Source organism: Ctenopharyngodon idella, chromosome 10 (assembly GCF_019924925.1).
Source record: "Ctenopharyngodon idella isolate HZGC_01 chromosome 10, HZGC01, whole genome shotgun sequence".
Taxonomy (NCBI): domain Eukaryota; kingdom Metazoa; phylum Chordata; class Actinopteri; order Cypriniformes; family Xenocyprididae; genus Ctenopharyngodon; species Ctenopharyngodon idella.
In genome coordinates this window covers 15,980,490-15,996,870 of record NC_067229.1, presented here as the reverse complement: position 1 = coordinate 15,996,870, position 16,381 = coordinate 15,980,490, and the positions used below count along the sequence as shown (strand labels likewise).

The window sequence follows — 16,381 nt, the reverse complement described above, 5'->3', positions numbered from 1 at the left end:
TCATGAGAGAGTCTTTTTGTATGTGTGTGTTTAACTTTTCTACTTTACCCTTTGGACATGGAAACTTTATCCGGACCGCATCAGGGTTCCGGGGGTTTTGGGTGGCGTCTCCGAACGTCTCGCTTCTGAATAGCTCTTTTGTTTACCAACAGACTTTGACATTCTCATAACACTCGCAGCTTTCCAAGCAGAACTGCTCTTATTTCTGATTAAGCCTGTTTGAGAACAGAGGTTGGTTTCACAGAGAACACATGTTTGAAGTGTTTCTGCAGTGTAGTGACACTGAACTGTACCTGCTGATTTCAGCTGAGGGGCTTTTATTTAGTATAATAATAATAATAAAATTATTATTATCATTATCATTATTATTATTATTATTATTATTATTATTATTATTATTATTTCACCACAAAAAAAGATAAGAAAAAATATAGTTTTATAGTATTTTTATTTTATTTTTTAAAATTTCAGTCATTATTTTAATTACAAAAAATGCAAAAATAAAAATGATGTCATATTATTAAAATAAGATAAACAAGAAAAATATTGTATTATAGTATTTTATAATTTCAGTCAATTTTTTTTAACTACAATATTTTTAAAACCAAAAATACCAAATTTTGTATATACCACAAAAAGTAAAGTTATAGTCGGTGGAAAAATGTGCCTAATTGTTATGATAAAAAAAAAAAAATGCAGATTATTATTATTATTCATTTTATTATTATTACTATTATTACTGTTCCATTTTGCACAATTTTCTTCCTTTTTCTCATAACATAATTTGTCTCGAAAGAAACGTTTTACTTTTGAGTTTTTAATAGTTCTTTAAAAAATTACTGAAAATAAAAAATAGAAAAAAAATTCAAAATACAAAAGATAAATATTTGTAAATGTGTTATTTATTTATATTTTTATTTACTTTTTTTTTTTTTTTTACTTTTTTTTCATAACAATTGAGCTTAATGACTGAAATTAAGTAGTAATAATAATAATAATAAACAATATATATATTTTTTTATATTTTATCAACAATCAGCATAAATTTAAAGCCAGTACAAACTGATATATTCATATTTGATAATATAATAATATATCATTGTTTTGGATTACGGTAATGACAATTTGTGGGGCAATATGCAAAAACTGTTACATTGCAAAACATCTTAATGCCAAATATGATTTCTTTGTTTTTCATTAGATTTTCAAGTTAAATATGACCTGTACATGTTCTCGACATCCGAGTTCACCTACATATTTGATAGTGTTGTGTGTGTGTGTGTGTGTGGTATTGTGTATCTGATCTCCTGGAGTTTGATTTGGAGAAGACGGAGCCTTGACAGGTGTGTGTAATTGACCTCGGCGTGAGTCCACAGGCATCTAAACTACTGTGAGAACATGAACGCTGACAGCAGAGTGACACATAACCTGTCTGTCTTGTCAGTCAACTCGGGATTCAGACGCATTAGTAAACTCAAGCAATTCTGGAACCGTACGCTTCAAATATTGCGACCCAGTTACATCAGATGCGTGTGCACGTGTGCGTATATGCCCTCCATTCTTAATGCTGTCAGTCAAAACTCTTTATTCTGTTGTCCCCTAGACACATCCCACAATGCACTGCGATATCTCATTACACGAAAAATGACAGCTGATAAACATCACGGCGCTCTCTGTTGAATTCATAAATTGTCTGTATGACAGACCACAATGACATGCCCAGTTTCTTTACAGTTAAATGTCCTCCGGGCCGCCTGTCCTGCAGGTGCTATTGTTCTCAACACCTCCCACACATATCAGATGAGGGAATCGCCAGCGCACCGCGAGACTGAGGGAGGAAGTCGCTTTCGTTATAGCATTATGCTCCTGGAATAATTCAGTTACCATTTGATATCTTTTGTTTCGCTTTTCAAGGTTTGCTTAGCAAAGATGACGTCATTGTGGCTTCTTTGGGTTTGATGTCATGGCAGAAAGTTCCCGTTTCCGGAGTAAAACTGAGACAATTTCACGCGCGCCGTTACACTATAATCATTTGCTTGAAAAAAACACACCGACATTCACTCTCTTTCGAAACTAACCAACTTCCTCTCGTTTGCATGACACTGGTGCCACCACATGCAAACAGAGAAAAGTTTTGTTTTATTTCCTGTTGGCTTGTATAGATACCTTTCATAAACTAAAAACAAAATGCCCCTAGCTACTGAGATGAATAACCATAAATATGAATATAAATATTAAAGTCTTTATGCATAAAATATGAACACTTAAATTCAGAGTCAGTAGGAGGGTCAGTCTGTGTCATGTTTCACAGTGTGCATTTAAAAGCACTTCTCCTTTAGCGTTCGCCTAATTAAGAGCTTCCATCACAGCCTGTATTTCACAATCATCTGTTTGTGCTGTTGAATTATTAATTCAAGAGGAGGTAGGGAGTTGGCCTGAAAAAAAATAACAGATGTTTGTGTATGTATGTGTATACTGTGTGTGCTTATTATTTATAAATTTAAATTTTAAACCATTTTCTTTAAATATGTGAATACATTACACAAATGTAACTCTATATATACACTTTATTGCCAGAAATATTGGGACCCCCCTCCAAATCATTGAATTCATGTGTTCCAATCACTTCCATGGCCACAGGTGTATAAAATAAAGCACCTAGGCATGCAGACTGCTTCTACAAACATTTGTAAAGTAATGGGTCACTCTCAGGAGCTCAGTGAATTCAAGCATGGTACCGTGATAGGTTGCCACCTGTGCAATAAGTCCATTCGTGAAATTTCCTCACTACTAAATATTCCACGGTCAACTGTTAGTGGTATCATAACAAAGTGGAACAACAGCAACTCAGCCACGAAGTGGTAGGCCACGTAAAATCACAGAGCGGGGTCAGCGCACGCTGAGGCGCACAGTGCGCAGAAGTCGCCAACTTTCTGCAGGGTCAATGGCTACAGACCTCCAAACTTCATGTGGCCTTAAGATTAGCTTAAGAACAGTGAGTAGAGAGCTTCATGGAATGTGTTTCCATGGCCGAGCAGCTGCATCCAAGCCTTACATCACTAAGTGCAATGCAAAGCGTTGGATGCAGTGGTGTAAAGCACACCGCCAGTGGACTCTAGAGCAGTGGAGACGTGCTCCCTGGAGTGACGAATCACGCTTCTCTGTCTGGCAATCCCATGGACGAGTCTGGGTTTGGCGGTTGCCAGGAGAACGGTACTTGCCTGACTGCATTGTGCCAAGTGTAAATTTTGGTGGAGGGGGGATTATGAAGTGAAAGGAACTGCTTCAGCATACCAAGACATTTTGGACAATTTCATGCTCCCAACTTTGTTGGAACAGTTTGGGGATGGCCCCTTCCTGTTCCAAAATGACTCTGCACCAGTGCACAAAGCAAGGTCCATAAAGACATGGATGAGCGAGTTTGGTGTGAAGGAACTTGATTGGCCTGCACAGAGTTCTGACCTCAACCTGATAGAACACCTTTAGGATGAATTAGAGCGGAGACTGCGAGCCAGGCCTTCTTGCCAACATTACTGCCTGACCTCACAAATACGCTTCTAGAAGAATGGTTAAAAATTCCCATAAACACACTCCTAAACCTTGTGGAAAGCCTTTCCAGAAGAGTTGAAGCTGTAATAGCTGCAAAGGGTGGGCCAACTCCATATTAAACCCTATGGATTAAGAATGGGATGTCATTAAAGTTCATGTGCACGTAAAGGCAGGCGTCCCAAAACGTTTGGCAGTATAGTGTGTGTGTGTATATACACACATACACACACACTTCAGACCCTTTAGGGTGACAAGTACAATTTTTTTTTCCAGCTGTTGAACGATAAAACACTGATAGCCAATCAGAATCCACTATAATTTAGCAGCTTGCGCATTTAAAATGACAGACGACATTGTGGAGTAGTTAATCGCCGAGGTCCAATTACCCAAGGTATCCAGCGCTTGTTTGACAACATTGTCTTGCTTCCTTTGACGTTGCAGTGAAAAAGACTAGGCGTTGTTTTTATTCCACTATATTGACTTCGTCAGCTAAATTCACTGTTAGATTAGATCGATTACAGTGGCTAGATTCACTCAAAACATAGCATGCTGAGGACATCTGCTGGTTAAAGCCGTTTAAATGCAACAAGAACCCCAAAAACATGTTCTACACACTTTATTAAGCTCACGCACTGCGGTTTCAAACAGTTATCGTTCGTTGGTGTGGACGCGAATATAGGTATCATTATTTTTAGTTATCTTTATAGTTATCGTTCTTGGTGTGAACGGGCCTTAAGACCAGTCTTACAGGTGGACTTCCAGGCAACTCTGTCAGCCACCAGAACTTCGAGGGACGTTACTGGGATGCCACAGGCCGTCAGTATAAATTTCAGATGGTCTGCATAATGTTTTTTAGGTTGGCCCGCAGTACGCTGTCTTTGCAGGAGCTCACCATACAGCAGCTGCAGTGGCATCCAGTCAGAGGACAGACTAATAACATGACTGACCCAGCCCAGTTGTCGCTGGTAAAGGATATATTCCAAAGAGGCAATGTTGGCTTGGCATGTTTTGAGGGCAATGGGTATGGAAGGCTTCTAGTGCTTTGATATAGTGGCGATAGGGTGTCTGGGTTTCACAGCCATACAAAAGAGCTGATGGGCAAATTGATTTGTACACTCCGATCTTGGTTGACAAGGCCAAGTTGCGATTTAGGAACACCCGGTGCATCGGATAACCAGAGGAAGAGGCTTGTTTAATTCAATGTTGAATTTCATAAGATAGATCATAGCTGAAAGTGAGAATACTGCCCAGGTGTGTGTGTGTGTGTGTGTGTGTGTGTATATGTATATATGTATGTATGTATATATATATATATATATAATATGATTTTATATTTATTATAATTATTTGAATGCATATACACAGTATATATATGTGTGTAGTTATTTATAATAAATATAATTATTTAAATATGTTATGTAAGTTTAATTCATTTAATTCATTTTGTCCTGTAATTTTTATATAAGAACAAAGCTTTGGCCTTCAGAAACTAATCCACACTCAAACTAAGCACATTAGTGCATGAAACTCATCAGGATAAGATGTCTATCGCCGATTAGCCGCTGCAGTGACAGGAGATTTAGTGTGTGTGTGTGTGTGTGTGTGTGTGTGTGTGTACTTTGAAATATGCTGAGGTTTTGTTTTTTTTTTCCACTCCTATACTTATATTACTAGACTTAATAAACTCTCTTTCACACACATACACACAAACTCCCTGCATTCCTAGGAATTACTGACAACATCTTCATGACGCCGCCTGCAAACTGTGTAATGTGTCTCTTCAGCATTTCTGTGTGTTGTTGCTGCATCATGTTTTGAAACGGTCTTCTGAAGGACGTGTGTGTGTGTGTGTAAGGTCTAGGCTCGTATTTCACAATTAAATCACAAAACTTCCTCTTTTTTTTTTTTTTTTATTGTTCAGAACAGATCTTGTACGGCTGCATGGAAGCACAGAATTGCAAAAAGAATGTTCAGTTGCCGATAACTATGATTGCTGTGATTGACAGGTGACGTTAGAGTGTATGTGTGTGCATTTTCTCTTACACGTGCGCTATTTACAGTAACTATAGCGAGGAGGAGAGAAAGAGGCCTGTATTCCATTTAAACTCCATTTATGGGTTCTGCAAAATTGCGTAAATTGCATTATGGGTCATCCTGGGTTCTGAATTTCATCCTGCACTCTCATTGGAATTGACGGGTAACCGTGACAACACACTACAGCTGCTCCCACAGGCAATAACCACAAACACACACTCTCATTTACTCTAAGCCTCGCGTTTGAGGTGTGTGTGTGCGCGCATGTGTGTGTAAATAAGAATTCTTAATCTCAGGATTGAATTTTTCGGACAGATGGCATTCAGGTGTTTCTCTGCCAAGCCTCGTTACCCTGGCGACCTCTTGGACTACCGTTGTCATGGTAACAGCTCCTCGCTTGGCAACATGGACACCCACACGGATCTTTCTCGTACACAATTAATCTGAACATCTTCCTCCAGGCACTACAGTCCTGATGTTCAACGCTAGATAATAGATGTTCTTGTTTTGGAAAGAAAAAATGCTAACGCTTTCCAATGAAGTCCATTGGTTAATGTTAGTTAATGCATTAACAACATTAACTAACACTGAGCAGTGCATTTGTTACAGTATTTAATAATCATTGCTAATGTTAACTAATAAAAATACAGCTGTTCGTTGTTAGTTCATGTTATTTCAGGTCCATATTAGTAAATGCCGAAAATAACATTAATTAAGATTAATAAATGCTTTAGAAGTATTTTTTATTGTTCATGTTAATGTAGTTAACTAATGTTAACAAATAGAACAAGTGAAAATTGTTACCGAAATAATACTTTTTATTCTTTTTCATTTTGTTAATAATTTATTATTTTATTTTTCATGTCATTTTCTTTATAAAGCATGCTTTAAATCTTCAACATCTGATATCTTGCCCAAACCTGACATTTATAAAATGAAAAAAAAAAAAAAAATGTAGAAAGAAAATGTAACCCGTGCTGGTAAAATGAGTCGCAATGAGCAAATTTTCAAAAATGAGTTAGTTATTTTCACAATCTCTATCTAAAATCTTCAAAATGAAGTTTGATTTGTTGCAATTTGACAAAAAATGACTAAGCTACGCCTGTTTGAAGTCGATGGAGTCAGCAAACTCAATTTTGTGAAAAATCAAATTAGTTTTCTGAAGGTTCCAAAACAAAATCACTTAGCAACCATAGCTTAAAATCCCTGGTAATACCACCAAATTTGGCACAAACCAAGTGAAAACCCATATCTATAGGAAAAAATATATATATATTCACATTTTTTTCCATTATTCCACAATTGTTTGATTAACATCAATGAAACAGACAGCCAATATATGAAGATATAGGCTATTATAATATAATGTTAAACATCAGATGTTTTTCCCCAACAGTTAACCAAACATTCACTTAAGATGTAACAGATAATGTTTGCGTGAATATATATGTGTGTATCGGGATCACGGCATCTTTGTGCACACGCTTCTGATCTGTCAGTCAGCGCAAGTAAGATTTTGTTCAGCATTTGTTCAGTTTGAAAATCACATTTCATTAGTTCAGACTCACACCATCGAGAATTCGCTATGAATATTCACAAAGTTGGAATGCTGCATTTCACAACGATACCAAACTTGTGCTGAGGGGAAGCGACAGTCGTCCAGAAGTAAGCAGAGAAAAATGGCATTTTTCATGGTCAAAGGAAAGGTACTCCTCTCAGAAAACAATAAAGTTACTTAGATGTTTAATTGTTATTTATAGCATTTGGATCGCTAGACGAGGGCTTAATGAACTCATTTATGTAAAAACCTTAATTTCAACCAAAATTGACATTTTTCACTTGTTTTGCCTGTAGCTCGAAATTAGCCGGTGCGCATTCCGACTCATTTTGCCAGCACGAGTCACAAATGTAATTTTTCATTTTAAATCAACTTTAATTATATAATTGACTTGCCTTAAGGTGTGAGTTTGTTTATTTGCTATTTTAATACATTTATACTCATATTTACAAAGAGTTATTTTTTCTTGCTTTAAAAATTAACCATAATCAATCATGTCAACTCTCAGAATAGATTTAGCATGTTGTTGAATTTGGCCATTTTTAGGGGTTCAAGCAAGAAGTGCTGAAACCCTATTGTAATAGTAAGGATTTTTATTATTTTTCTTCCGCTGTAAAACGAATCGTGCAGACCAAGCCTTAAGGCCTGGAGACTTGAAACTTGGCTAGATGATAGTCCTCAATTTGGGGAGAATCTCATAAGAGATGACCCCAATTGGCCAATAGGGGGTGCTACAGCGATCAAAAGTTCAAAATTGCTCATAACTCATAGACCGTTTGTTGTAGACTCAAGTGTCTTATATCATTGTAATACGTTGGCTCAAGACGAACAAAACATATATCTCTGATTTCATTTCCACCAGAAAGAATTTTTCGCCATTTTGAATTTTGTCCAAAACCTACTTTTGTGAACTAGTCCTAGGTTTTTCGCCCGATCGGAACCAAACCAGTGCAGAAAGATTCTTTGGAGTCTGAATATCAATAATTATCCAAAAAAAAAAAAAAAAAAGTTGAAATTACGATTCACGGTCGCTAAGGGGCGTCAAAACATTAGAAATGGGCGGAGCCACTTTTACTAAAATGGCTATAACTCAAGAACGAAATGAAATATTTGCACCAAACTTGGTACACGTGTATACACTCAATCTTTGGTCACAATAAAAAAAACATGTTGATTGGAAACTAGGTGGCACTATATCTTGAAAAAAACATGAAAACAGCTGTAACTATGCAACCGTTAGTCCGATCGACTTGAAATTTGGCATGCAGTGTCTTGGTCCAAGGGGGCATGACAGTTTATGAGGACATTGGCGTATCTCAAAAAACAGCGGCCAGTGAAGTTTGAGCACCTATTAGACAAGGTAAACGGAGACCGATCGGAACTCGGTGGGCATGTTTGACTCATGGTCCTAGAGGTCTGTAAGAATTTTAAAAGAAATTGGCCACTAGTTGGCACTAAAGAGTAATCACGTGGTGTTTCACAGATCCACACAATATGCATATCATTTGATAGATCTCCTCATGCTGAACAACTTTGCCTAAAGGACCAATGCTGTCAATCAAATCGTTCATTAATTATTCACAAATATGTTAAAAACCTACTTTTGCGAACTAGATCTAGGTTTTTTGCCCAATCGGAACCAATATAAATAAACAAAGAACAAAGAAACAGTGCAGGACAATTCTCTGGACTCTCTAGATCAATAATTATCAAAACCAAGTTGAACTTCACCCTTTGGGTTGCTATAACAGGGTCATTTAGAAAATGGCCGTGGCAAAATATACTCAAAAGCCTATAAATCCTAAACGAAATCTCAGAACTCAGACCATAGGTGGTGCTGTAACTGTTAAAAAGCTTTAAAAACCATACATTTTCAATGGTTAATTGCCTGTTTTGGCTGAAAATTGTCTTTTCCTTCTATGATTTAAGTGGTTACATGCTTGCTAAATTAAACTTAACATCCTTTTACGCATATGTGCTTAAAGGCCTTAAGTGCTTGAACCCCAGTAAATGCAGCTTTAATAATGTATTTGGTCTTGTTGGACTAAATCTACTACACTGCTGCTGTTGATTATTGCTGCTGCAGATCTAGGCAGGTGGAGCTGGGGGAGGTGGAGGGGTTCAGAGGAATTCTGATAGCGCACTGCAGGACTAGCTTACAGCAAACAATGAACCAGACTATTTAAATGTTAAGCAAGCAGTCTCACTGGCCAGTCAGCTTGCGCCATGTGATAATGATGTGATTGCTTGCGGATTTTAAAGGACCTATCAGCCTGTGCCCTCTAGAGTTTCAGGACTGAACTAGATATTTAATATGCAAGAGATAAAGTACAGTCAGCTGGTCTCGTATTATCCTGAATGGGTTTATTGTATGATGATAACCATCTAACTGTGAATTTCTCTGCTTGTTGCAAGAGTATGCAGCAAATAAATAAATGTACATAAAATATTGGTTTGAGTTTATTTTTTATGTGGGGAAGTGTGTATTATAATGCATATTGTTTTTATTCCACTTCCTCTTACATCTCTATATCACTATTTCTAATGGTGGGTTTCTTAAAGGGATAGTTCACCCAAAAAATTAAAAATCTGTCATCATTTACTCACTGTCAAGTTGACAAAAGAAGATATTTTGAAGAATGTTGGTAACCAAACAGTTGACGGTAGCCATTCTTCAAAATATCTTCTTTTTGTGTTCAGCAGAAGAAAGAAACTCATACAGGTTTGGAACAACTTGAGGGTGAGTAAATGATGACAGAATTTTCATTTTTGGGTGAACTAACCCTTCAAGTTTATATTGATTGGCTTGATCTCTGATTGGTTGTTCTGTTTACCCTGCAGCTCACACTCCAGATAACAGCTTCCTGGGCTTCGTGGTGGAACAGCACCTGAACGCCAGTGACGTCAAGCACATCGACGACATCAAACGACAAAACCAGTCGCTGGTTTATGGCAAGGTGGACAACTTCTGGAAGGTGAGCTCTAGTCAAACAACAGTCTCATCCAGTGTTTTTTGGCTGTTTACATGTGAAACCCTGTTGTGTTTATATGCTAGATTGCTTTGCCACGTTTTCCGATTTTGCGCGCCAGCAAAAGTGTTTTCAATTCGACAACGATGACTTCAACGTTTCCCCTTTGCAAGGTCATGGCCGGTTCCGCTTTTAAGACGTTCCTGCAGAGACGGTTTCGCTGCCCATCTGGATCATGTGATGAAACAGAGAGCGCGCATGAAAAACGAATCCCTCTGTACGCTCACACAGTTCTGGACATATAATCCCACACACTTCCTCCCAGAAGGGACCTTATTTTGAATTCTCAACCCATTTCTACAATGCCCGTCAGGGAAAGTTTTTACGTTTTTGGCATGCAATGTGGAATGTGGAGTCATATTATAGATAAGTTTCCACATGAAATTTGCCATTACACAGACATTAGCTAATCACAATGGAGCTCAAATGATGGATGCGTTCACAATTCACAATTAACCTCAGGGAAAGTTTTCATGTTTTTCCATAAAACGTGGTATGAAAAGAGTGATTCTACAGATAAGTGTTTTCTTTTCTCTCATGGACATGAAACGAATACACAATACACAAACGTTAGCTAATCGCACAATAGCTCATTTAAAGATCTTAAAGATAAAGTAACTAAAAACAGGTTTTGCAAGAAGTTGCGAAAGATGGATGAATTTACAGTAGCTATGTTTCCATCCACAATTTTGGTTTACCGGATGGAAATGCCAAGATACACATAAATGTATAAAATGCGCATAAAGAATGAATGCTCTCAATCGAGATGGATAATTTTTTTTTTTTATCCGATAAGAAGACGTGCATAAACTTCAATGGAAACACATTTACCAGATAAATTCTTAAATGCACAACAAAATCTCACGTGACTTGAATTGGATAACTGGATAATCAGTGGACCAATCGCATCGCACAGCATCTCAAATGTTGTTTTGATCATTCTGAAAAGCCTGAGCCAAAGTCTGTCATCAAAATGCTTTGGTACAGTATAATGACCTCCCAGAACTTCTTACACGATTGCATTCCCTGAAAGTAACCTGAAAGTGTTTGAGTTTCGTCTGCGTGCTCTGAGGCGCAAGTCATTTATGATGGAGGAAAAAAGAGCCAGTTTCGTCTCTGATTGCCACAACTTTTTATTACAGATATTTTGTGCCAATTTTCTCAGGAAGTGACGATTTTGTTCTCTTGAGCACATGGGATGAAAACGGAGCTCTATTCGCAAATGTTTCATGCTATATTTCAATTTTGCGCATAAGTTAAATCCGCAACTTTGGATGGAAATGTAGCTAAATACAATGAATTTGCATTTAACCTCAGGGAAAGTTTTTGCATATTTGGCATACAATGTGGTATGAAAAGGGTCATATTACAATATGGATAACAAGATTTTTTTCTTTCTCTCATGGACATGAAAAAAAGACAAAGCTAATCGCAACAATGCTCAGTTACATATCTTAAAGGTACAGTATCAAAAAAATCTTACGTTTAATTCTAAGGGTCAGAAAGAGGATGGAGGCATTTACAGTAATGGTGCATTCGCATTTAACCTCATGCAATTTTACTGATGCCATTCTTCACCCAGCGAGAGAAAGAGAGAAAGGCTCCTGTTATTGCACAGCCTCTCAAGTACTGGTTTCCATGGAAACAAACTTGAGCATAGACCCTGAATCAGGGGGTGTGTGTGTGTGTGTGTGTGTGTGTGTGTGTGTGTGTGTGTGTGTGTGTGTGTCGTCTAGAGATCAGAGGATATGTGTATAGGCTTTTGAAATGCAAATAAAGTCTTGGCTGTCTTTACACACACACAAATACATTCATCGAATTATTACTACAAGTTCACATGTAATGCATCTATGTGTGTTTATTTTCTCTCAAACACTGTTAGTTAGTTAGATACTTTATTTATCCTAGTGGGAAATTCACAATTTCCAGCAGTATACACAACCGATACAGCATACAATAATACTAAAATATAACAATAATAAATTTAAATTAAAAAATAAAAAAGTCCTGTGCAAATCAAATTTTATGCTACCTGATGTACAATGTATAACCCAGTTCAGATCAGTGACAAATGTCCGCCTTGAGTGGAGTTAAAGAGCCGCATGGCATGAGGAAGAAACAACCTCCTCAGTCTGTCTGTGGAGCAGGGTAGTGACAGCAACCTCTTTAAGATGCTCTCAGATGCTCTTTAAGTATGTGAACCGCTTACATTTGAGATGAAAACGGTGCACTGCATGAATTAAACACCTGAACAATGCACATTTTTAGGTCTTTGTAGTTCCCGATCTCTTAGTGTCAGTATCTCACACAAACATGTAGTGTTTGCATGCTGTCTTGGCATTTCCTACTCATAGCTCCCATAATCTTATCGTTGCATGTGTGTTAGTCGATGAAACAAGGAATTAATTGATTAAACAAGGATATCATTGATATTCTGTTTGGTAGTTTGTGTTCTGATAACTCAGGCATGAATCCAGCTAAACAATGAGACTAAAGAATAGAATTTGAAAATACAGATTTTTTTCAATGTAATTGATTTTTTTTTTTTTTTTTTTTAAATATTACATTTGTAATGAATTATTAGTAGTAGTAGTTTATGTATTAAAATTATTTATTCCCAAATCTATCTATTTTAAAAATAATTTATTTGAATTTTTTTTATATCCTTTTTAATATTTAATTTTTAAATGCTACATTTATTATTTTTTGGTTCTAATTATGTTTTTTGTTTTTTTTTTCAGTTATTACGTTGATTTCTGAAGTACTACATTTATATTTTATTTATTATTTAAATGTATTCTATTGATTTTCATATATATATATATATATATATATATATATATATATATATATATATACACAGAATATCATGAAAAAGTTTTTTTTTTTCTGTAATTTAATTACAAAAGTAAAACTTAAATATATTCTAGAATTATTAGATATAAAGTAAAATATTTCCAGACTTTTTGTTTTCATTTTGATGATTACAGCTTGCTGCTCATCAAAATCAAACAATCAGTATCTCAAATTATTAGAATATTTAATACCAAGTTCTATTAAATTACCTATTAAAAATGATCAGGGTGTAAATACTGGGTTTAGGTCAGTAATCCCAACAGCAGTCATGGGGAAGTCTGCTGACTTGACAGTTGTCCAGAAGACGATCATCAAGACCCTCTACAATGAGTGTAAGCCACAGAGGGTCATTGCTGAAAGAGCTGGCTGTTCGCAGAGTGCTGTGCCAAAGCATATTCATGGAAAGTTGACTGGAAGGAAAAAGTGTGGTAGGAAAAAGGTGTACAAGTGAAAGGTGTGACCGCAGGCTTGAGAAGATTGTCAGGCGAAGCCGATTTAAGAACTTAGGAGAGCTTCAAAAGGAGTGGACTGAAGCTGGAGTCAGTGCATCAAGAGCCACCGCACACAGACGTCTTCAGGAAATGGGCTACAACTGTCACATTCCACGTACGAGGCCACTTCTTAACCAAAGACAACGTCAGAAGCGTCTTACCTGGGCTAAGGAGAAGAAGAACTGGACTGTTGCTCAGTGGTCCAAAGTCCTCTTTTCAGATGAAAGTAAATTTTGCATTTCATTTGGAAATCAAGGTCCCAGAGTCTGGAGGAAGAGTGGAGAGGCACAGAATCCATGTTGCTTGAAGTCCAGTGTGAAGTTTCCACAGTCAGTGATGATTTGGGCTGCCATGTCATCTGCTGGTGTTGGTCCACTGTGTTTTCATGTTTCAAGTCCACACTCAACGCAGCCATTTACCAGAAAATTTTAGAGCACTTCATGCTTCCTTCTGCTGACAAACTTAATGGAGATGCTGATTTCATTTTCCAGCAGGATTTGGCACCTGCCCACACTGCCAAAGGTACCAAAAGCTGGTTCAATGACCATGGTGTTACTGTGCTTGATTGGCCAGCAAACTCGCCTGACCTGAACCCCATAGAGAATCTATGGGGTATTGTCAAGAGGAAGGAGAGACACCAGACCCAACAATGCAGATGACCTGAAGGCCGCTATCAAAGCAACCTGGGCTTCCATTACACCTGAGCAGTGCCACAGGCTGATTGCCTCCATGCCACGCCGCATTGATGCAGTAATTCATGCAAAAGGAGGCCCAACCAAGTATTGAGTGCATAGAAATGAACAATTCTGTTTAAAATATCTTTTTTTTTTTTTATTGATCTTATGAAGTATTCTAATTTTTTGAGATAGTGAATTGGTGGGTTTTTGTTAAATGTGAGCTAAAATCGTCACAATTAAAAGAACCAAAGACTTAAAGTACTTCAGTCTGTGTGCACTGAATTTATTTAATACACGAGTTCCACAATTTGAGTTGAATTACTGAAATAAATGAACTTGTCCACGACATTCTAATTTATTGAGATCCACCTGTATATATTAGGTTTTTATTTATTTTATGATGATTATGGTTTATTATGTTTTATAAATATTTTGTTAGTAGTGTTTTCACTCTCATTTGTTCTTGCGACCTTGTGAAACACACACACACAAATCCAGTGGCTGAATTTCTGTTTCCACCCTCTCTGACAGGAAGTAGGCGTCTTTGTATTCTTTGAGCGTTTGTAAAGAAAAAGCTTCGTTTTATCCTCTTGATCTCATGGTTTTCCCCCTAGAGTCCTTTTTGACTGTTCCTGTCTGCTTTAGCACTTCTGCTCAACTGAAAAAAGTTCACACTGAGAGCTTAAAAAGAAAAAAAATCGCCTTTGCATGTGTTTCCGCAACACATTTTACTTCTGTACTATGATTGAAATCAGAGTTTAAAAATATTTAGCCCCGCCTACATGGTCTTGCTTACATTAGTGGAAAATAAACATTTTTATTGTTATTTTGTTATTTTTATTTTTAGTTTGTATATTGATAATGATAATTTTTATTATTAATATTAGTTTATTTTATTATTGTTCTTATTATTATTGATCATTTTGATATATATATTAGTTCAAAAATATTTAGCCCCACCCACATGATCTTGCTTACATCAGCAGAAAAGAAAAATTGTTTCAGTGTGTTTAAACTGTGCCCAATAAGACCATTTTATTTCCATTTTATCTGCCAATGTCACTTATTTCTCACATGTATGTCTTTATTTGTGTTTTAGGATAAAAAGAAATACCTGGACATCATTCATTCGTACATGGATGTGCACGGCACAGTCCACGGCACCAGTACGGTCCACCTGCCGGGTTACGTGAAGAACCACGGCATCCTCAGCGGACGCGACCTCCAATTCCTCCTGCGCGAGACCAAGGTTAGAAAACGCGAACAACGAACAAACTCCACATGTTTTCACTAAACTAGACTGGTAGATTTGTATATGGCATCTACTATTGTTTATTAGGACTTGATGCCTTGAGTTTATAGCTCAGGTTGTATAGCTCAAGTGCATCCCATTTGTTTATGTTTAAATAACCCAGCTATGCTTGAAACCTACATGTGAAGGCTTCACTTCACTTGCACGGTGACATTCACCACTTTGTGGCCAGTGCTAGGCATGAAGATCAACCACAAGAGGATGTGCTTGTGCTTTTGTTTCTCTAAGTCTCTCTCATCTCTTTTTTCCTCCGGCCTCAGCCCTTTTCCTCACTTTGAGCTTGACTTTTAACTTTCCTCTTGTTTCTACTTCATGCAAAGTCCCAAAGAGAGTGAGGCCGCTTCATTTACATCCAGTGAACAGGGAGAGTGAACTAGTCTTCAGACTCACTTGTCAGTGTTGAGACTGATTTACAAATAAGCAAAGTCACCCAGCAGCTCATTAGACATGCAAATGTTGGCTAACCTCACCCAACCTACCACACATAAAAAAGAAGTCTCATTTCCGGCTTTCTCTGGCTCGCTTTTAGCGTGTGTTTTTTTTTTTAATACCTCTCTGCTGCCTCCTGTTGGTAAACCATAGAAGTTCAACAACATGAATCTTTTATACCTTTTTTATACATAATAATAATAATAATAATCATCATCATCATCATCATCATCATAATAAATCAAAATTATAAATAACAATGATGATTTATATTGTTAATATATTATATTATAATTGTTGTTATAAAAAAATGTGATTATATAACAATTGTAATGAGTATTTTATAATACATATAAATAATAGTAATAATTTCATAATTAGTGTTTTAATATTAATATACATTATATTCTGTATATTTAATGTTACTTTTTATTATTATTGTTACT

At 36.7% G+C, this 16,381-nt stretch overlaps 1 protein-coding gene across 1 annotated transcript in view; it reads left to right on the top strand.

Annotated features, from left to right (window-relative positions):
• The window catches only part of mgat5 (alpha-1,6-mannosylglycoprotein 6-beta-N-acetylglucosaminyltransferase), a 65,419-nt gene that overhangs the window by 40,967 nt on the left and 8,071 nt on the right, over positions 1-16,381 (top strand). Inside the window, exons 11-12 of the mRNA XM_051908433.1 lie at positions 9,983-10,116; positions 15,294-15,443. Of these exons, the coding sequence (XP_051764393.1) occupies positions 9,983-10,116; positions 15,294-15,443 (284 nt within the window). The remainder of the gene's footprint in view (positions 1-9,982; positions 10,117-15,293; positions 15,444-16,381) is intronic.